A 22,925-nucleotide genomic window follows, 5' to 3' on the forward strand; every position below is an offset into this window, starting at 1 on the left:
CCTCCAGACTGTTCTGCTTTACTAACCTCATTCTTTCATGTGTATTTTGCGTTTTGCCATGTAGGTCTTTCACAGCTTTGCAGCCCTAGGCGGGCATTCTCAGAGCAAGGTCCGCTCCGCCTGATCCGGAGCGCCTCTTTCTTTGCAGGTTTGCAGTGTGCTGTGTGCTGTGTGGTTAGTCTAGCTGGTGTGACAGCACTTGGGTGGGTTTGTAGTTCAGCCCTGGAAATAAGATTTTAACCCTTTATTAAAAATTGTTTTGCAAACCCAAAATGGAGAGTGCTGTCTGCTCTTCCACCTTTGGGCTACATGCTTTAAAAACCCAGAGGACAGCAGGCACTTTAATAGTGCTCTTCGGTGTTGGTTGTGTTGTGCTTCTTTGGAAACATGTAGTTACTGGAATTGATTGAATGGTGGGTTTCATATTTCTGGAGGTCTGTTGGGTTGGAAAAGACCTTTAAGATTGAATCCAACCATTCTCTTACTCCACCAAGGCTGGTGCTAAACCATATCCCTCAGCACCACATCTCTGCCGCTTTTAAACACCACCCGGGATAGGGATTCAACCACCTCTCTTTGGGCAGCCTGTTCCAGTCTTTGAGAACTGATTCAGTGAAGAAGGTTCTTCTAGTGTCCAATCATAGAATGATTTAGCTTGGAAGGGGCCATAAAAGTCATCTAGTCCAACCTCCCTGCAGTCAGCAGGGACATCTTCAACAGGACCCCACTGCTCAGAGTCCTGTCCAACCTGACCTGGAATGGTTCTAGGGATGAGGCATCTCCCACTTCCTGCCCAAGGCTGCCCAGAGGTCTCACCACCCTCAGTGCAAGAGTACTTTGGTATTTCAGTTTATAATATTTCAAGCTATTTTGATCTGGACTTGTTTCAACCAAACTGAAAACTAAAGCTAGCACAGGTTGATTTAAAACGGACATTCCTTGCTCATAGTACCTGGGTCTTATTTCCATGGCTGAGTAGCTTTGATTTCACACACAAATTTAGAACAATCTATCACACTTAAAGGGTATTGAGCCTGAGAGACTTCTGATCTTGTGTCTGTGCAGCCTGTGAATCTGGACAGCTTCCAGCTTAGTTGAACAACCAACACACTGCTCACCCTTTGAAAAGTATTTATTTTCTCTCAAGACAGCACTGTAAAAATCCTTTTCAAATCAGACAAATCACATCTGAGCCATCTGGTATATGGATGAAGTCATGTTTATACTGTTGGGTTTGGGGTTTTTTTTGTCTATACACTGAGTACTACCCATGTGACCAGTACCCTTCTGGTATATTAACATTTAATTGACAAATATCTGTGCAAAGGAACAAAATGTGCTGGGTTTAGCTTGTGCTAAACCCCATGGATCTGAGAAAAAACACACACAGAGAAGCGTTTTGGCTTGTTCAGCTAAGCAGCCTTTCTTGGTGATGGCCTTGTGCAGTGCTGTTGATCTGAATTAATGAGCATGTTTTTGTTTCATTAATTACATGGAGATCTGCAAACAAGAAAGGAACTGTATATTCCCCTGCTAATTGGTATTCCTTGTTTTACAGTTCACAGCAACCCTATGGATATGCCTGGAAGGGAGCAGAATGAGGACAGAGACAGCGGTATAGCAAGATCTGGTAATGGCAGTTCTTGTGTTAACCCTGTAGACTCCAAAATCACAGGGTGATTTAGGTTGGGAAAGACCTTTTGAAGATCATCTAGTCCAACAACCTGCAGTCAGCAGGGGCATCTGCAACTAGAGCTGATTGCTCAGAGCCTGCAACAACCAGACCTGGAATGAGTCCACTTCTTGGGGCAACCAATTTGCAGCATTTTTAAACCATACTTTCTCCTTTCCAAATGGTAATGTTAAAACATGACTTTGTCCCCACAACAGCCCTTTCCTCCCTCTAGTTTCAGGATATTGAGCACTTCAGATTAGGATTTGAAAGGTTTGGGTACTTTGGAGAGGTTTGAACACTTCTGGTTGGGATGGGAATAGCTTGTGCACTTTGGGTTGGAATGAGAATGGCTTGGGCACTTCAAGCTGGGATTGGAAAGGCTGTTAAAGACGGTGATTAACATTACTCCTCTCCACAAAGAATTTCTTTCCCGATACAGAGGGCTGATGAGCGAGGTGCAGCCTGTATGTTGCCTATTATGTAAAGCTGCAGGACTGTCCCACCCTTGCAGTGCTTGTATAGCTTGTTAATGTTACTATAAAGTGGTTATTTTTAGATGAGAAACCTAGATAAGCAAAAGAGAAGGCACTCGAGAAGCAACACCAATCTATCTTGAGGGGCTTCATTTAGTTGCTGGGGTTATTTTCCAAATGCTTTTTCTTCTGGAGAGAGTTTTTTTTATTATTATTAGTTCTTCATTCCTATTATTGTTACTATTCCTGCAGCATCTCTTAGCAGTCTGCTCATCACTCCATTTCCATCTCCGGGCTCCTCGTTTAACAAAAGCTGTGCTAGCAGCTACCAGCGGCGTTGGCGGCGCAGCCAGACGACCAGCTTGGAGAACGGAGTCTTCCCTCGATGGTGAGCCGGGGATGTGAAAATGCTGGTTGCTGCCCATGGATTTTCCACCACTGTCAGCTCGATTTTGCTCTTGCAAATGTACATCTGCTCTTGCTGTTGCTTTCTGCGGGGAGCTTGCAGAGGTGTAAGCCAGGCGGCACTTCCACGCCTGATCTTTTTCGGTATCTTGTTTTCTCCCTGGCATTCGTTGTTTGCACTCACTAGAAATCCTGCAGCAAAACAGAAACCTGGGGGCTGTACTTGGGAGGATGAGAAGCCCTAAAATGCTACTCAAAGCACAAATTCTTGGCAGAGATGGGAGAGAACTAGAAAACCACGTTCTGATCCCACCAGCACTTTGAATCCGGTGCCAGCTTCTGCGACTGCAGGATCAGTTGATGGTTGCTCGTGAAAAATTGGGAAGTGGCTGTTATCAAAGGTGACACTTTGACAACACAGGCAAACAAAAGGTGTTTGTTGAAGCTAAGTGTTCCAGAATTGCATCAGACAGGAAACCAAAGTACAACTTTAAGCAGTGGGTTACATTAACTTTCTATTTTTTTTTTCCCATGCTTCAAGGTCCATGGATGAAAGCTTTAACTTGTCAGATGACAGCTCTGGGCCTAGCCCAGGAATTGTCAGGAAGAAAAAGATAGCAATTGGAGTTATTTTTTCACTCTCGAGAGATGAAGATGAAAACAACAAATTTAATGAGTTCTTCTTCTCACACTTCCCTCTTTTTGAGAGTCACATGAACAAACTGAAGAGTGCAATAGAACAGGTAAACACAGGCTCTCTTGATTCCTGCGCTTGTATTGCTCTGTGTTCCCCCCAGCCCTGGCAGATTTAATTCCTGACTCTTGTTACTCGTTTACAAATGTGGGATCAACTTGCTGCTGGGTGTTGGAACTGCACCAGAGAACAGCTTTGCTCTTCAGCATCTCAGATGATGTTTCCTTTTGCTAGCGAAAGCACAACAGGGTGAGGACACTGCACTAGAGGGATTGGTGGGAGCTGGAGCAGTCACTGGGCTGTGTAAGCTCCCAGCCAGGCCTGGATCATCAAGGGTGAAAGGTGCTTTTAAGGCCACCTCCTACCTGCCTGCTTCAGTTCCATGTCCTATGATCACAGGGGCAGAAACCCTCTCTAGACTACTCGAGGCTGTAAATAAATAGCAAGCTTTCCTCTTTCTCTTGTATTTTTTAACCCCCTGATTCTGATGTGTAGGAAATTTTCATGACCAAAGTGTCAAATATGTGGTTAGATTTGCTTCAAATCTCTCTTCTAGGAAATACTTAGTGGTTTCTCTGCCACTGCACTGAAAACTTTGACCCTTTTTATGCCTTGATGCTGAAGCACATGAGAAGCAGAGGCTGCAGATACATGTGCCTCACCTATCTTCCCTCAGATATGAAAGCTGGCACTTGTACCATCGTTTTATCACTTGAAAAGAAAAAGAATTATTTGCATGACTGGTTGCATGGAAGATAAAGTCAAACACATGACTTTGTTTTCCAGTTTCTGTGCTTCTGGAGCCTTGTGTTACTTATCTGTTTAATGATTGTTTTCAAGGCTATGAAAATGAGTCGCAGATCAGCTGATGCCAGTCAGCGGAGTTTGGCATATAACAGAATTGTGGATGCCCTTAATGAATTCAGGTGAGCACTCTTTGTCTCCTGGCTTTTCTGTCTTCTGGCCCTTCAAAAGCACTCAGGGCTGGTTTAGAAGGGTCTTCTCCTTAGTGCAGAATAAGTAATTTAAAGTATCTAAAGTCTTCTGCAAAATTAAGCACAGCAAAGGTACTGGTGAGCGCTAGCTGCTATAATCTGCTTGTGTGTTTGGATTTTGCTGAATGCGTTTATCCATCAGGGCTTGATGTGAACAGGACACAGAGGAGCAAGAGTTTCTGTACTTCAGATTCATAGAATGGTTTAGGTTGGAAGGGACTTTAAAGATTACCTAGTTGCAAACCCCCTGCCATGGGCAGGAACACCTCCCACTAGCCCAGGCTGCTAAAGGCCTCATTCATCCTGGTGCTGAACACCTCCAGGGGGGAGACATCCACAGTCTCCCTGGGCAACCTGTTCCAGTGTCTCACTACCCTCACTGGAAAGAATTTCTTCCTAATCTCCAGTCCAAATCTGCCCTCTTCAAGCCCTCTCATCCTATCACTACAAGCCCTTCTATAAAAGCCTCTTCAGGTAGTGGAAGGCCGCTGCAGGGTCTCCCTGGAGCCTTCTCTTCTCCAGGCTGAAGAACCCCAGCTCCCTCAGCCTGTCCCCATAAGGGAAGTTCTCCAGTGCTCTGACCATCTTTGTGACCTCCTCTGGACCTGTTCCAGCAGTTTCATAATAATGAAGCTCCCAGAAAGCTCTTTAATTATACTTTTAGGCCCATTGAGAGATGGGGGAATGAACTGCAAAGCCATGTTAAGTGTGTTTACCCATCAGGGCTTGATGTGAACAGGACACAGATGATAAGATTTTCTGTACTTTAGGTGGTAATGAAGCTCTTAAATTAGCCACCTCTTAAATTATCTTTTAAGACCCATGAAGGGAAGAGGGAGAAGAATTGCAAAGCCATGTCAGGGAAATCCTCCTCCTCTAGGGAAATCCACCATTTTCCTGGTGTATGAGCAAAGCATGACTTTTCCTGTGTCTGAATTCTGCTCTCAAGGCCTTTCAGATAACCAACAATTCCAAGGGACTATCCTTTTCACACAGTAAAATGCAGCATTGTAATCTCTTGCTATCAGTACCTGCAGAGTGTCCCTGTTCGACAGTTAATACACAGAGTAATGCAGATAAGCACATCCCTGGCATTTAACTGTACTTTCTTCCCATACTTCAGTCATGAGGAGAGAATTAAGATGAAATCCATCTGTTTCAAGTGATTCATCTTGCAGATGGGAGTGGCAGGGTGCTTCCTTTTACAACCAGCACAGAGCTACTTTTTAAAAGGCATTATGAAGACAGTGCTCTGATGCTGTAAAAAGAAAAAGCTGACATCAGGGTGCATTTCACCAGACAGTGAAGGATCTTGAGGGCTCATTTGGTTTTGGTTTTGTTTTTCTCCAGTTCCCCTCACTACCTGAATACCCAGGCTTTAGGTGGTATGGCAGGATGAAGGCACAATCTATCACAGAATCATAGAATAGTAGGGGGGTTGCAAGGGCCTGTGGAGGTCATTGAGTCCAACCCCCTGCCAACGCAGGTTCACCTAGAGAAGGTCTCACAGGAAAGCACACAGTGGGGTTTTGAATGACTATAGAGACTCCAGCATCTCTCTGGGCAGCCTAGTCCAGTGCTCCATTACCCTTAAATTAAAGTAGTTCCTTCTCATGTTCAGATGGAACTTCTTATGTTCCACTTTATGCCTGTTACCCCTTGTCCTGTCACTAGACACCATTGAAAAAAAGCCTGGTCCCATCCTCTTAACACCTACCCTTTAAGTATTGATCAGCATTGATGAGATCCCCCTCAGTCGTTTCTTTTCCAGACTAAAAAGGCCAAATTCTCTCAATCTTTCCTCACAAGAGAGCTGTTCCAGTCCCCTCAGCATCTACTTATTCTCTTTAATTTACTAGAACCTGACCCCAGGGCAGCTGTGAGGAAGGGCAAAGAGTATGCTGAGCAGGGATGGGAGGCAGGGAAGAGCGAGCACGTGGGCCCGTGGTGAGAGGTGGATGGGATGAGCTGTGCCAAGGCAGGGAGCAGGGCGAGCTCGTGACTGCTGGGAGCCGCCGAGCCTGCCCAGGGGCCTGAGACGAGTTCGGCAACTCCGAGCAACCACCCTGGGTCTTCTCCTCCCCTCTGCTCTGCCTCTTTTCCCTGCTCTCACCCACAGCCATTTCTCTGCATTCCCACCCGCTGACCGCAGCACCTCCCTAGCTCTTTTTTCCCCAAGCTTCCCCTAAAACATTCCCCCTCAAGATAGGCTCAGCGGACTTCGCCCCTTCTCCTTTGTCCTTCCAAGTTAAATAGTTGCCGAGTGCTGGGGAGGGCCCGGCCAAACCTGGCTAAAACAGCCCTGAGAACACAAACCACGTCCCCCTTGCTATCTTTTATTTTCCCCTTGGAGGAAGGAGGGGGAAAAAAAAGGAGAGGGGAGCTCCGTGGTGGGATGAGGAAGGCTGCTCTCCTCTGAGCAGGAAAATCATGTCCCACCAGAGCTGGGAGGCTTGGCAGCGCCCAGCTGCTCGCAGAGCGATCGTTCACATGACACAGCCATTGCGTAACCAGCACTGGCAGCCTGTGTCCAACCACCAGCTTCATGCAGGGGTTTCCATGGTGATATAAATATTACTCTCCAGTAGTGCAAGAAGGTCAATTAAATCCAGTTTAATTTCATAGAAATGAATTTCCCAGAGCAATTCTCTGGCCGTTTGTGGGGTGGGGTGGGGGGTGCTTCATGTTGTCATTTTTAAAGTGAGTGCATTCAGCAGCCTCGCACCATCCAGTGCCCCCCAGCCTGGGCAAGGTCTTTGTGGTATCTTGAGGTGACAGAGTGTGCTGCCACTGAGAAAATTTGGGGTTTGTAACATGCAAGAGCCACATGCTTTTCAAAGCAAGGCAGTGTGTGTCTGGTAAGGAGCAAGAAAGGAAAAACAGTAAAGCAAAGGCATATTTAAATGGTGAGGGCTGGATGCAAAGATGCTTTGGCATGGGTTCAGCAATCCCATTTAGGCCACTATTATCTCTTTAGGCGTCTGCTTTCCCACTGAAGTCACGGGGAAGTCAGGAGCTTGAGTCCTTTGGTGAACCTGAGACTTATGTTGATTCCTGCCCTCTTTGCAAATTCTGCTGGAGGGAAGAAGGGTGCTGACTTCAGTGGGTTGGTGTTTCTAAAACATAATCCTGAGCTGGTTTAACTCATTGCAGTCTTGTCTTCGTTTTTGTTTGTTTGTTTTTAAGGAGAATTTTATTCTTGTAAAGCCCCAGACTCTCTGAGGGTCTGAAGTGTAGCTGATCTGTGCTCCTCTGGTGATTAGAATAGTCTCAGATCACTGGGGCATGGGGGACCAGCTGGAGGCTGCCATGCTGATCAGAGGAGGCAGTATGACAGTTGGTCCTGCCACCTGAAAATTCCCCTGGGCAGGAAAGGTGCTGAGGTTGTAGGCCAGCCCACTAGCCTGCCAGGAGGGTTGTTGGAAGGAGCTACTGCAGGTTCAGCCAGGCACTTAGAGGCATTTATCTGCTGGTACTGAAGGTTGAGGGGGACTAAAACAAACAAACAAGAGCCCTGCCTTTGCTCTTGTCATCTCATTCTGGGTAAAAGCTGCCTTCTCTGAAGGCTTCTTCTGCAAATTGATCACAGAATCACAGAAGGATAGGGGTTGGAAGGGACCTCTGGACATCATCAAGTTCAACCTCCCTGCCAAGGCAGGTTCACTTACAGAAGGCCACGCAGGAACACATCCAGGTGGGTTTTGAACATCTCCAGAGATGGAGACTCCAGCACCTCTCTGGGCAGCCTGCTCCAGTGCTCCATCAGCCTTAAATTAAAGAAGTTGCTCCTCATGTTTTGATGGGTTTGTGGCCATTACCTCTTGTCCTGTCCCTGATGCTATTGATAAATCTGCCATCGATCTGGTGCCTAGCTCCAGGCCTGCCCTTGCATCATTCTTTACCTCACAGCACTTTTTCATTTTCTAAAGCACTGGTGGATTTAACCATTAACACTTGACTTAGAGGCTTAAACCTCTCTTTGCATGTCAGCTGTGCAGACACATGACTTGTGAAATAAGCCACGGTACTTGCATCACTGCTTCTGCTCCCCCAGCCCCCGCGGCCAGCGCAGCACAACGCAGCAGTAATACTGATGCTGTGTCTGACTAATACCTGTGTGGCAAACGCACAGGCTGGCAAGGAAACACTGAGTGCAAGGCCCAGGGAAACACCTCTCTCTGGTTTTGGCAGCCAGATTTGATCCTATTTTGTGCCAGTGATTTTTAAGCAGCTTAGGCTGCTGTGAACTGAGCAGTGAGAGAGTCCTGCCCAGCGGTGCCAGCATGGGCACAGGAGCTGTGTGGGCTCCCTGAAGTTACTGCAGCTATTACTGCCTTGTTATTTTTCCTTTTTTGAGGGAAAAACCATCTAGATATTAGGAAGAAATTCTTTACAGTGAGGGTGGCTGAGACACTGGAACAAGTTTCCTAGGGAGGTTGTGGATGTCCCCTCCCTGGTGGTGTTCAAAGCCAGGTTGGGTGAGGCCTTCAGCAACCTGGGCTATGGAAGGTGTCTCTGCCCATGGCAGGGGAGGTGGAACTAGATGATCTTTAAGGTCCCTTCCAACCCAAACCATTCTATGAATAAGGAGCAAAATTTTTACAGCCCACTGATCTGTGTTCTGTTTTGGATCGGTCTCCAAAGAAATGCTGAGCTTGGCTGTTACATTTCAACCCTTCAGGAACAGAGCAGCACAGTGCCAAGGGTTGGAATCTCTGTATTGCAGCCTGGTGAGGTTTGGAAGGGACCTCTGGAGATCATCTACTCCAGACCCCTGCTAAAGTAGTCACCCACAGCAAGTTGTCAGGACTGTAATGTCCAGGTGGGTTTAGAATGTCTCCAGAGGAGGAGACTCCACAACCTCTCTGGGCAGCCTGCTCCAGGGCTCCAGCACCCTCACACCAAACAAAATTCTCCTCCTGTTCAGATGGAACCTCATAGCTACCCGTTTGTGCCTGCCGCCCCTTGTCCTGTCACAGGGCACCACTAAAAAGAGTCTGGCCCCATCTTCTTGCCCCTCCCCCTTCAGCTCCCTGCTGAGCATTGAGAAGATCCCCAGGTGCTTCCCTGAGGAGGAATGCTCACATCCAGGAGGAGCTGTCTGGCTCCTTGTGTTTATGTAGCACCAGGTCAGTTCAGAGCAGCCTCAGAGCTGCTCCGTGCTACCCTTTGCTGCTGAGGAAAGCACAGCTTGGGACAGCACAGCCTGGGACTAAAACCCAGGCCAAAGGGCAGGCGAGTTCGTGGGTGTGTTGGGCGCAGGAGAAGCGGGGAGCAGCACAACACTGACTGTGCCATGCCAAGGGCGCTGCCCTGGCACCGGTGTGTCTGCAGCCAGCCGTGCTGCTCTCCTCAGTGCCACCTGTGCCTGCAGAACAAACAAACCCCAGGGGGTTTGCATGAGGGCTTTTGCTCAGGTCTCCATTTTTGTTCAGCTGAACTGGGTTTTGCTTGGTTTCAAGCCACTGTTGGCTGCAAAGGTGTTTCCTGAGGAGCAGCCCCAGCCCCTGCTGCACCCATCGCTGGTGCTGAGGTGCTGGAATTCAGCCTCTGAGGAGCATTTCTAAGAAGAAACCATTTTAAATGTACTAACTCCTGAAGAAATGGAGTCTCTCGTTAGCTGAACTTTCCCTTGCACACTGCTGTGTGGTGCTGGTGTGAGCATGGGGAGCAGGCAGAGGGCAGGGGTCTGCAGATGGCTGAGAGGGGACAACTGGGGGTTTTTAATGACTATTTTAAAAACCCACTGAAAAACTCTGCAGCCTTCTGGGAATTTCTGTTTATTGAGAGCTTGTTTGTAGGTTTGAGTGGGGGGGAGGTGGCTGTTGAGTTTTGTTTTTGTTTAATAAATGGCAGGGGAGCGTTTCCCTGCCGTGTTTGCAGAGCTGGCAAGCAGTTAATCCTTGCCCTTGGTTTGTGTGCCATTGCTGCCTGCGCTGGCATGGAGGGTTCCCTGCACTGCAGTCACATGCCTGCTGGCCGGCAGCCAGGGCAATCTGATCTCTCTCTGAGGAAACACTATCAGTTGCAGATGCAGCCCAGGGTTACCAGAATAGTAAATAACGAATCACAAGACTGGGTCTATCTTTTCAACGAAAACAAATAGTTTAATATGTTGGCCTTACTGCAGAGGAGCTTTTCTTTTTCTCTTTTTTTTTTCCCTTCCAAACTAGCCAAGCTGTGAGAGGCTCAGCTGGGGTTAGTTTGTGTAAGAAGGAGGAATAAGTTGCATTTTACCTTCACTGGTGCAGTTTATCTTCAGCTTCTAATGTCAGCTGTGTCTGCAGGGTGCAAGTTTCAATACTTGTTTTGAGCTTTGAAGTCCCAGGAGTTGGGGGTTCTCCTTTCTGGGGCCTCTAACATCCACTCCAGTTAATGGGCTGTGAGCCAAAAGCTTTCCTCTAATTATCCCACTTCTAGTCTTTACTCCTGTTGCTGAAACTCGGAATTCTAGACCCCTAAAACCTCTGGTTCCCCCCACAAGCTCCATGTGCCACTCGCCTGTAACCTAGCAGGACTCCTGTGCCTGGGTCTGCAACCAAGCTGTGCTTTCCTGCCAAGAGAGGACCAGCAGCAGAGGGTAACAGAGCAGCTCTGGGGCTGCTCTGAAGTGACCCAGCAAGCAGCAAGTCCTCTGGGTGCTGTGGGTCTGGTAAGCATAAAGGTGACTTGGCTTTCACAGAATCCCAGCATGATGGGGGTTGGAAAGGACCTCTGGGGATCATCCAGTCCAACCTGCTGCTAGAGCAGGGTCACCCAGAGCACACTGCACAGGAAAATTTCCCCCTCTGCAGCCCACTGACTGTTTTCTGGCTTTGCCACCATGTTGTCTGAGAATGAAACCTGTGACTGATAGTGACTTTTGAACACACAGGATGGATTTTGTGTAATGAAAACTGAGACAGCAAGTGCCACTGCCCCCCTCACCTCCTTTCTTCTTGAGCAGTCCTGCTGACTTCAGCCACCTTGGCTGCCCTTCGGGGAGCTGCTCTGGGGGTCTTGTTCCATCCAGCTGCTTTCTCTGCCCAATAACCAGGGGATAACCTCTTCCTCCCCTGAGTGCCCCTGGTACCAGCACCATCCCATGCTGCCCTGCTGCTGAGGGGGTTCAGACTCCAAACCAGAGCAGATTTGTTTGCCTGTCTGATCAGCACAGCTTTTGCTTTACTTCTGCCAGTGTCTAAAAGCTCTTAGAGCAAAATATCCAGAGAAGATCTTTATAAATCAGGGATTATATAAATCAAAAATGCATCTTACACAGGAAGAGTAGTGCCTGAGGTGGGGAGAAACCTGAGTTGCTCAGTCACTTCCTTTGTTGTTTTGTGTTGGGTTTTTTTTTCAGGCTTGCATTTTTCCTCTGATGCAAATACAGGTTCCCTTAGTGCCAGAACAGAGGCACAGTCCTTAAAGCTATTGTTTAGGTTAGAATATAACAGTAATCAAGGTGTTTTAACCTGGGTGGGTTGTTTGTTTGTTTGTTTTTACTGCAGAACCAGACTTTTAATTCCCTGTAGAGCCAAAATGATGTGGGCAGGTTTATAATCCTTGGAACCACGGGGTGGTTCCACTCTACTGGTGGTTACAGTCTATGTAAAGCTAAAGGAGGAAGCTAGTCCCCTGCTCTACAGGTCCACACTGGGGTGGATTTGGCTTGGAGATCCACCAATGTTTTAAAGCACAGGGATGTTGAAGTGTTTTTTCTGAGTCAGATACATCTAAACCTGCCCTGGTCATAAGGAGGCAGAACTATGGAGGAGTTGCCTGTTTTAAATGGAATGAAGAGAAAGCAGAGAGATCACCACCACCAAAATTCACTTCATTTGGAGCAGGGCAGCTCCTAACTTTGGACAGTGGCTGTTGCTGAGTGGGACCAGTTTAGGTAGATCCATGACAAACCTGTGAGGCTCAGCTCTCCAAGGTGAATTCATGGAACTGTTGAGGTTGCAAGAGACCTTTCAGAATTCAGACTCTTTAATGAGCAGTGTGATTTGGATACAATCATAGAATCATGGAATGGTTGTTTGAGACTTTTACAGCTCATCTAGTCACCTGCTCTGCAGTCACCATGTTGCTCAGAGCCTCATCAAGCCTGCCCTTGAATGTCTCCAGGGATGGAGCATCTACCACCTCCCTGGACAACCTGTTGCAGTGTTCCACCACCCTCACAGTAAAGAACTTCAGTACATGGCTGAGAGAAATGAGAGCATTTCTTGATGGAAATGAGAGCAGGAACTACACATGGCAGTCAGTTCTTTGGGTTGGAATCTCTCTCTTTTGGGACTTTTTTTTTGTTTAATCTGGTGGATTGTTTTGTTTGGTTTTGCTTTCTAGAACAACAATTTGCAACCTCTACACGATGCCACGGATTGGGGAGCCTGTCTGGCTTACAATGATGTCAGGAACACCAGAGAAGAATCAACTTTGCCATCGTTTCATGAAGGAATTCACTTTCTTGATGGAAAACGCTTCCAAAAACCAGTATGGTGGATTTCAGTTTTTAACTCCCAGATGCCTTGATATATTTCAAACCAAACTTTCAGTCTGTGGTTTGGTTTGTTGTTGTTTGTTTGTTTTCTTAAATCCAGGTAATCAAAGAATCAAAAGGCCAGCCCTAAATACCTACCTTCTTAAACACACACAAAGTACCGGGAAAGTCTCTCATTGAATGCCTCTTTCCTCATAGTCCTCCAACCCTTGGTAAAGGCTGAACATTTCAAACATGTGATGGGTGTGTATGTCTGGAAGGGGCTGAAGATACCTTCTGGGAGGCATTAATCTACCTTTCCAAATAGCTGTCATGTGATGAGCAAGGGTAGACATTCACTGAGAGCTGTGTCTGTACCACTGTCTGACCACAAATTCCTCTGGAACCTGACTTCTCTGAAATGCCACTAAAGAAACTGCTTCCTTAGGAGTCACACTTCTGCCCTGGGGACAGAGCCATGAGGGGTTGTTAAAAATTGAGAAAGTTCCTGATAAACTCAGGAGAATCTGATAAATTTACTTTGTGGTGTCAACACTTCATCCTCTTTCCTTCAGGGCACGAGTAAGGGAGGATTTTAAAGCCTTTGACTCCCTCAAAGCCCTAAAATGAGCACAAACCTGTGGAGTCTGAGTGGGAATGGCATGGAAGGATCAGCTAGTAGCTCCAGAGAAGCTGCTTTCTGCAGGGTGGGGAAGGGGCTGCTGCTCACCATCTGCCAGCTTTGCCATCTTCTTGTCCCATAGATGGGAAAGTGACACTTGGTGGTCATAGGTTCATAGAATGGTTTGGGTTGGAAGGGGCCTTAAAAATCATCTAGTTCCAACCCCCCTGCCATTGGCCGGGACACCTCCCACTAGACCAGGCTGCTTAAGACCCTGTCCAATCTGGTTAGTGTGATACACCTTCTCCTGCTTCAGTGTGAGGGGAGAACAGGTTGCCCACAGATGTGGTTGAGGTCCCATTCCTGGTGACATTCAAGGTGTGGCCCTGAGCCCTTGATCTGGTTGGAGGTGTCCCTGCTCACTGCAGTGGGGTTGGACAAGATGGCTTTTGAGGAGGGTCCCTCCCAGCCCAGTGCATTCTGTGTGATTCAGTGAGGAAATGGAGGGAGTTGTGAGGGCTTCAGATATTACAGGCAGTTCCTGTTGCAGTAGAAGTTTTTTTCCCCCTGGGATTAGCCTCTTTGGTCCCTGGCATTCTGAGCCCTCTGCATCCTGCTTACATTTAAATGGTCTCTCCTGGGGGTTCGTTTGCTTTATTTTCAATAGGGTAAGATTTGCACTGATGGAAGCAGGAGGAATATCAAGCCACATATCCTTTGCAATCCAGTTTTAGATCTCCTTTTTCCTCCTTTGGCAGTCTGCAGTGAGGAAACAACTACATTGAGGGGTTCCTGATGGTTGTAAACTATTCAGACAGGCTTGGTGGTGTTTGACTGGCCGCCTCCCCAGCACTGGAGCTGCTGCGTGGCCGCCAGCACCATCTGTCGGCACGTGGGAGGCTCCTGGGCTGCACTGCTGCACGCTCCTCCTGCCAGCCCTGCCTCCATGGAGCACCAACCATGCTCCATCGTGACAGTAAATTATAGCTCTGTGCTTCAGAAGGCCTTTTCACCTTGCTTTGCTTAGCTAGTGCAAGCTGTGCTGGTGGTACAAGGACACAGCCTTGATGGTGGAGCTACAGAGCTCTGGGGAGGGGTTGTTTTTGATAAGGAGCAGCCATATGTGCTTGATGGAAGAACACACACAGCACCTGGTGGCTGTGATTATTGAGGAGAAGGAAAGCTGGTGGCAGGTTTGGTGGCAACAGCCTTCCTTCTCCTCAATAATCACAGATCTTAAAGTGTTTGGAGTCTCCTTCCTGGAACAGAGAGGCCACACATTGCTGCTGTTTCTTTACAGCCAACTAAATGAGTTGGGTTTGAGATGTTTTACAACACTCAGCTTGCAAAATAAGAAGCCTCCTAATTATTGCCAAAGAGAGGAACTGAGGGGCCCCAAGGTTTAAAAGGTTTCATTTTACTTTAAAAGTGTGTCCTAACAAAGAACACTGCAGGGGTGGAAAGGAGGGTAGAGCCTTCCCTTCTCTTCCCAAAGAACCAAGCAAAGGGCTGAGCTCTGCTGGCTTCATTGGGTTGTATGTGCCATCCTTGATCCATAGCAGTGCTGTCAATTCAACATCCTGAGTATGTACTTGGAATAAAATAAAGATGTGGAATGTTTTGCTTGCAGGTTTTTACCAGCTCTCCTAACTGCAGTCCTGACTAATCACTTGGCCTGGGTCCCCACTGTCATGCCAAATGGGCAACCACCTATAAGGATCTTCCTGGAGAAGCATTCTTCCCAGAGCGTGGACATGCTGGCCAAAACTCATCCCTACAACCCACTCTGGGCACAGCTTGGTACGTGGCAAACACCACTTGGGGTTTTACAGAACCAGGGAATCATTTGGGTTGGAAAAGACCTCCAAGATCGTCGAGTCTGACCTTCACCCTAACACCACCACAGCCATCAAACCCTGTCCCCAAGTGCTGTGGCCACACATTTCCTCTTGAACACCTCCAGGGATGGTGACGCCACCACCTCCCTGGGCAGCCTGCTCCAATGCCTGACCACTCTTGCAGTAAAGAAATTGTTCCTAATCTTCAAACTAAACCTCCCCTGGCACAATTTCAGGCCATTTCCTCTCTTTCTATCACCTGATACTAGGGAGAGGAGACCAATCCCAGCCTCACTCCAACCACCTTTCAGGGAGCTGTAGAGAGCAATGATTAAGGACACTTGTTAATTCCCTCCCAAGTTAATGGCCGGGGGGGTTAATGCAAAATGAGACAAAAGGCTGGATTTCAGGCTTAGAGATGGTCACTGTATTTTTTGACATGTGCTCCAATTTCTCAGTAAATTATCAATTTTAAAATGGCAGCCAAAATGGGAAGCCCTCTTCAGCCTCTTAAGGTCTGTAGTCTCCTAAGTTCACCTGCCCTGATGATGAGGATTACAGTCCTGCTTGGCTCCTCCCTCTACAAAGAAAATCAGCTTGTATTTGTTGGGATGCTGCTGTTGATAATCCTGCTTCTGAAGGAAATCCATCTTTTGATAAAAACCAAGACACTCTCAATGCAACAGGCACAGTAGAGGGCATCATGAGTATGCTCATCTTCCCCAGGAGGGTGGGGAGGCACTGGAACAGGTTGCTCTGAAAAGTTGTGTAGGCTCCAAACCTGGAAGTGTCCAAAGCCAGGTTGGATGGGGCCATGAACAACTTGGTCTAGTGGATGGTGTCACTGCCATGGCAGGGGGTTAGAACTAGATGATCTTGAAGGTCTCTTCCTACCAAACACATTCTATGAATAGGTAACCCCCTGGGTAAGGTCTCAGAGCCTAGTCAAGTGAGTAGCTGATCACACTCTCTTCATTTCGAGTCAGGCTGGACAAGGCTCTGAGCAACCTGATCTAGTTGAAGATGTCCCTGCCTGACTGCAGGAAGGTTGGACTTAGATGACCTTTTAAGATCCCTTCCAACCCAAACCATTCTGTAATTCTAATTGCTGAGTAGAGAAGAGTAGATGAGCTTCCTACTTTCAGACTGTCCTGGTCTGCACAAACTCTCATGGAATCTGGCTAGGGAAGGGAAAGTTGGTGAGGTCACCCTCTTCTGGTATAGGCAGGCATGGCCTTCCCAGTTTGCTGGCAAACAACAAACTCATGGACTCCATGTGGTTGTATCCCTTGTCCTTCCATCCTTCCACTCACACAGTGCTCCAGTGCCTCCAGAATAACACCTGTACAGGCACCTCCCCAGGCGAACCTGGAGCAGAGTCAGAACAAGGCATCCAACCCATACTGGAGCTCCAGGGGAGGGAGAGGAGGTGGTTGGCTTCAGCTGTACAGCCACCACTGTCATTTTTTGTCCTTGTTCTTGGCAAGGTTTATTTCTCCTTCCAGCTTTTCTTTTGGTAGGTTAAAGTTCAGCCCAGTTTCCAGACTCTCCAGGGTAATTCAGAGGAGATGCCTTCTCTTTGCCATGGCTATATAAGGAACCCAGGAGAGGAGCCTCCTGAGCTAGGCACTGCAGATAGGTGGTGTGAACACTCCCTAGGGAGTGAGATCAGATGTCTCCCTGAGCAGCGTATGACAAGAACCTTGACCTTCCACACGATACCAACAGCATCTTTGGGATTCTCTGTGTGGAAAACAAAATCCTAGCATAGCTGTCCTCACTATTCTGCCTTAGGGGCTTTCTGTGGTAGTCCTGGCCTTTGAAAAGTGACCACCAGGAAAATCATTTCTTGTAAACCTGCAAAATAACTCTTTCATTTCTTCCTCCAGGTGATCTCTACGGGGCCATTGGATCACCCGTGAGACTGGCAAAAACAGTTGTGGTTGGCAAGAGGCATGACCTGGTACAGAGGTTGCTTTACTTCCTTACTTACTTCATCAGATGCTCTGAACTTCAAGAGACACATCTCCTAGAGAACGGCGAAGACGAAGCCATCGTCATGCCTGGAACTGTTATAACGACCACGCTGGAGAAAGGAGAGGTGGAGGAATCTGAGTATGTGCTCGTCACCATGCACAAGAACAGGGGCAACCTGCTGCCAACCGAGGCTGAAGAGATGAGAACATCAAACTGTAGCTGTAGATACTGCAAGTGTCCCATTTCCCTTGCACAGAACATAGAAGGAGTTGCACAGCAAGAGAGAGAGGACACACAGAACACTCCTAAGGTAGAGCTGGAATCTTCTTCAGATGAGAACAGGACTATTGTTCCTGATGACTGCCAGGAAGATGAGGTGAAGCAGCCCAGAGCCTGCCTGGACAGCACAGCAGAGAGTGTGGTGTGCACAGGGGCAGCTTCCCCAGAAAAATGTGTGGTGGCGGAAGCAGGCTTGGAGCCGGCAGCCGGCACCTGGAGGAGTGAGGAGCCGCTGGAGGCGGGCAGCCAGGCGGGCAGTGGAGTGAGGTCTCCTGGGATTGCCGTGGAGAAGAAGCCACCAGATAAGCTCTTCTGTGATGCCTTTCCTTGCAGTGCTGCAGAAGCTCAGACAAAGGTGACTTTCCTCATCGGGGACTCCATGTCACCCGACTCAGACATCGAGCTCCGAAGCCAGGCAGTAGTGGAACAAATGGCTAGGCACCACAGCCCGCCAGCGCCGCAGGAAGGAGTGTCTGCTGAGCAGAACTGTGAAGCCAAACAAACTGTTGAGGACCAAAATAGAGACTGTGGGACAGCCGAACCCTTTCCCCAAGCTGCTAGTGAGCACCAGAGCTGGAATCCAAACCCCTACAATGCGGAGAGCATGAGTCTGTTTGATGAGTATTTTACCGACGAGAGTGCAGTCGAAACCCGGACTATTGATGATATTCCAGGGCAAGCAGCTCCACACCTCCTCGCTCACACCAGTAGTTTAGAGTTTTCTACAAAGCTATGTACGAAGGCTGGCAAAGCACCCAGCCAGTTTTGTAGATTCATGGACTCTGTTCGACAGGAGACCTACAAAAACTGCTTCAACGAGCAGGACCAAAGAGAGAAAATCTCTATTCGCGTCCCCCATGGGGACAAAGAAAACCTAGAGAAAAAGGTGGCCCCGGGAATTGACTGGGACATTCCAAGAAATGAGAGTTCAGACAGTGCCCTGGGTGACAGTGAGAGTGAGGACACAGGGCATGATCTAACTAGACCGAGTGGTAACTACTATGGAGGAGAGCAAGAAGACTGGGCAGAAGAATATGAGATTCCTTTTCCCGGGTAAGTGTTATTCATAGAATGGATTGGGTTGGAAAGAACCTTGAAGACCATCTAGCTCCAACCCCCCCTGCCATCAGCAGGGACAGGACACATCCCACTAGCCCAGGTCATTCAAATCCTCATCCAACCTGGCCTTAAACACCTCCAGGGAGGGGACATCCACAACCTTTCTGGGCAACCTGTTCAGAATCTCACCATCCTCACTGTAAGCCTTATGGTTTGAAAAGCACTTGGAAGGAGGTTTAGAATCAAGGAATAGAATATTTAAGGTTGGAAAAGACCTCTAAGAGCATCAAGTCCAACATTCTACCCAACACCTACATGACCACTAGTCCGTGTCCTGAAGTGCTGCATCTACTTGTTTCTTGAATGCCTCCAGGGATAGTGACTCCACCACATCCCTGGGCAGCCTGTTCCAGTGCCTGACCACTCTTGCAGGAAAGAAATTGTTCCTAATATCCAACCTAAACCTCCCCTGGCACAGCTTGAGGCCATTACCTCTTGTCCTGTCATTAGTTCATTTAGTAAAGAGGCCAACACCAGCCTCACTCCAACCTCCTTTCAGAGGTAGAGAGCAGTGAGGTCTCAGCCTCACTGGAACCAAGTGTAACCGCACTATAAGCTGAACTTGGTGTTTACTGCTGTCCATCTCTTCAATATCCCTTTCTTGCAGGTCAAAATTAGTTGAAGTGAACTCTGTCCAGCCCAGTATTGCCAATTTTGGAAGGTCCTTGCTAGGTGGCTACTGTTCATCTTACGTCCCTGACTTTGTTCTGCAAGGCATAGGCAGCGACGAGAAGCTGAGGCACTGCTTGGTGTCAGATCTGTCTCATGCTGTGCAGGTAATGAAGCTATATTTGGTAAATGTATTTGTCACAGTAGGGAATGGCAAATGTTTTGGAACAGACAAACCTGCTGGAAGTGGAAATATTTACTGTCACAGCTCTCTTCAGGTTCCTCTAGTCCCAGGTCACCAATTTTGTGCTCCTCTCTCAGTTAATGTGACTGAAGTTCATGGGGATTTCACTGCAGAGGTGCAGCTCAAAGGTTTAGGCTCCTGCTGAAGCAGCTGAGAGGCTCATGCCCTTGGGCAGGCCCATTGCTGTGCCAAGCCCTGAAGGAATCATCATCTCCTGCAGACACAGCAGGCTGCTGATGATTGTGTGCCCACAGATGGGCTGATGTTAAACAAGACCAAACCCTGAGGTCACTCTGCATCTCATCCTGGCCATGGAATCTTGCTGCAGGGTTTGGCAGAAGCTGTCTTTGCTCTTCCTATGCATGTCCAGCCAACCTGCTGCTCCTGTAGGGCAGAAGCTGTGCTCTGTGGTGGAGCCATCAGGAATGTTCAGCAGTTTGGGGACGTTGCTCTGGACTGCAGTCAAAGTGCTGCTGATAGTGCTGGCTTTATCTGAAGAGGAGAAACCAATACAGAGATAATTGTCCTTAAGGGGACTTCCACTTGTAGTGTGTGCCAGAAATCGTCTCTTTTCTACAGCAGCTTTTCCACACCTCAACTGGGGCATGACTGGAGAGCGTGGGATTTCCTCCCCTGCTTATAGTCACCAGGAAGAGTGGGAAGCAGGCTGCCACTTGAAAAGCCTCATTCTGCTTCCCTCTAGTTTATACTCCCAAGGGAATGGGGAAAGACCTACACAGAGAGGGGTGAGCAGGCAGTCCGCTCCCATGAGCCCCAGCATGTCCCTTCCTTCCACAGCTTCTGAGGTAATGAGCAGCAGCACACCTTGGCCAGATCATAGAACCATAGAATTGTTTCAGTTGGAGAAGACCTCTACAACCATTGAATTCAGCCAACAGCCTAACACCAGCATGCCCACTAAACCATGTCCCCAAGTGCCATGGCCACACATTTTTTGAACACCTCCAGGGATGGTGACTCCACCACCTCCCTGGGCAGCCTGTTCCAGTGCCTGGCAGATGGCACAGCACCCTTCCTACCACAGTTTTCCCCGTGATTGTCCCCTTTCCTTGCAGGGAACTTCCATCCTTGCACTGATTTAACCTGTTGCAGTTTAGGCTTCCTTTTGAAGTCATTTGGGAAGTGTAGGTGAACTTCAGGCAAGAGAGGCAGCAATGCAAGGCAGCTGCTGCTGTGAAACAGATTTATCTGAAATGCAACCTAATAGTGGTGTGTGTCCTTCAGCACAATTAAATCTCAGTTGCACAAGTCAAAGATGGGGAGGATGTGAAAGGCCTGAGACTGATTTTCTGTGCATATCTTCAAGGAAAATTACAGTTTCATAGTTTCATAGTTTCATTCAGGGTTGGAAGGAGCCACAAGGATCATCTAGTTCCAACCCCCCTGCCATGGGCAGGGACACCCCACACTAGATCAGGCTGGACAGAGCCTCATCCAGCCTGCTCTTAAACACCCCCAGGGACAGGGCCTCGACCACCTCCCTGGACAACGCATTCCAGGGTCTCACCACTCTCATGGTGAAGAACCTCCTCCTCACATCTAGCCTGAATCTCCCCACCTCCAGCTTCATTCCATTCCCCCTAGTCCTATCACTACCTGAGATCCTGAGAAGTCCTTCCCCAGCCTTCCTGTAGGCCCCTTTCAGATACTGGAAGGCGACAATTAGGTCACCTCGGAGCCTTCTCTTCTGCAGACTGAACAGCCCCAACTCCTTCAGTCTGTCCTCATAGGAGAGGTGCTCCAGCCCTCTGATCATCCTTGTGGCCCTTCTCTGGACACGTTCCAGCACCTCCACATCCCTCTTGTAATAGGGGCTCCAGAACTGGACACAGTACTCCAGGTGGGGTCTCACCAGGGCTGAGTAGAGGGGGAGGATCACCTCCCTCGACCTGCTAGCCACACTTCTCCTGATGCAGCCCAGGATCTGATTGGCTTTGCAGGCTGCAAGTGCACACTGAGAGCTCATGTTGAGCTTTTTGTCCACCAGCACCCCCAAGTCTCTCTCTTCAGGGCTACTTTCCAGCCAGTCCCTGCATCCCAGTTCTGTTGGAGTCCCTGGGGGACTTTTTGGAAGAAGATGCTTCCTAGCAGTCCAGCCAGCAAAAAATGTCTTGAGGAAGGACAGTGGGGTTCTGAATATGCCCTTTTTAAAGCCTCCATGGCTTTTCGGGAGGTGACGCGCTGCTTGGAAAGGAGGGAGGAGCTGGGTGCAGGCTTGGTTCCTGACTCCCTCTGCTGGTCCTTCTGTAGAGGGAAACCAGTGACAAACTGGGCATGAAACCCACCTGGCTAACACAGCCCTGTGGAACAGGATTTTGGCTACTTTCAGGTTTAGGCCTTTAAAATATACTTTAGCCACGTCAGAATGCTGCATCAAATATCAAAAGCTAGAAGTGTCAGCCAGAATTGTCACTTTCTGAACTGGAAGAAAATGGAGTGTGGTGATTGTCCTTCCAGGGCTGTGCCTTGCTCCCAGGGAAGCTGAATTTCACAGCTGGCTGCAACGTCAGCACAGACAGAATCATAAAATCATAGAATGGTAGGAGTTGGGAGGGACCTCTGGAGATCATCGAGTCCAGTGCCCCTGCCAGAGCAAGATCAGCTAGGGCAGGTCACACAGGAACACATCCAGATGGGTCTTGAAAGTCCCTAGAGAAGGCAACTCCCTGCAAGCTGCTTCAGCTCCACACCAAAGAAGTTTCTCATGTTGAAGTGGAACTTCCTGGGTTCCAGTTTGTATCCATTGCCCCTTGTCCTATCACAGGACACCGCTGCAAAGATGTCAGATACCTACAAACATGAATGAGAGCCCCTCTCAGGTTGCTGCTCTTCAGGCTAAACAGCCCCAGCCCTCTCAGCCTTCCTTCACAGACAGATGTTCATTCCCTTCATCATCCTAATAGCCTCTGCTGAACACTCTCTGGTATATCCCAATCTCTTGAACTGGGAGCCAGAACCAGATAGTCATGTTTTAGACAGAGCAGTGACTGGACACTGACCCTGCTATCCAGGACATTTTGTGACCAGACCATTGTCACTTGGCATTCTCAAGGTTCTCCTCTGCATTTTATCTGTTGCTAGCATCCTGTGCTGGATGAACCCATCGCAGAAGCTGTCTGCATTATTGCAGACACAGACAAATGGACAGTGCAAGTGGCCAGCAGCCAGAGAAGGATGATTGATAATAAACTGGGGAAAGAAGTGTTGGTCTCCAGTCTTGTCTCCAACCTGCTTCATTCCACTCTTCAGCTTTACAAGCATAATTTATCTCCAAACTTTGTGAGTATGGCTGCCAGGGTGATGTTGTTTAGAGCACCCTTTCACTCTGTAGGTTACAGGGGGTGTAAGGTTCTGCCTTGGTTATTTATCCACAGCCATAATTTCCATAGCCAGCACGTCCTCTCTTGGAGCTCTCCATTTAAATGCTGCTCTGACACCAAGACAGAGGCTTCTTGGTTTTGATTTGATCACAGAATTGTTTGGGTTGCAAAATACCTTTAAGATCCTCAA

General features: G+C 48.3%; 1 protein-coding gene across 3 annotated transcripts in view; it reads left to right on the top strand.

The window, feature by feature from the left end:
• FNIP1 (folliculin interacting protein 1) overlaps positions 1 to 22,925 on the top strand; it is an 89,583-nt gene that overhangs the window by 60,865 nt on the left and 5,793 nt on the right. For 2 of the 3 annotated variants that reach the window (XM_068158234.1, XM_068158244.1), the window contains 10 exons: positions 65 to 148; positions 1,559 to 1,630; positions 2,401 to 2,536; positions 3,095 to 3,296; positions 4,088 to 4,173; positions 12,574 to 12,720; positions 14,959 to 15,128; positions 17,056 to 18,475; positions 19,149 to 19,317; positions 22,497 to 22,694. In XM_068158234.1, coding sequence (XP_068014335.1) covers positions 65 to 148; positions 1,559 to 1,630; positions 2,401 to 2,536; positions 3,095 to 3,296; positions 4,088 to 4,173; positions 12,574 to 12,720; positions 14,959 to 15,128; positions 17,056 to 18,475; positions 19,149 to 19,317; positions 22,497 to 22,694 — 2,684 coding nt within the window. The remainder of the gene's footprint in view (positions 1 to 64; positions 149 to 1,558; positions 1,631 to 2,400; positions 2,537 to 3,094; positions 3,297 to 4,087; positions 4,174 to 12,573; positions 12,721 to 14,958; positions 15,129 to 17,055; positions 18,476 to 19,148; positions 19,318 to 22,496; positions 22,695 to 22,925) is intronic. The other variant, XM_068158253.1, reaches the window with a different exon arrangement.

Source organism: Melanerpes formicivorus, unplaced genomic scaffold (assembly GCF_026170545.1).
Source record: "Melanerpes formicivorus ecotype bairdi unplaced genomic scaffold, bMelFor1.0.p_v2 SCAF_2, whole genome shotgun sequence".
NCBI lineage: Eukaryota > Metazoa > Chordata > Aves > Piciformes > Picidae > Melanerpes > Melanerpes formicivorus.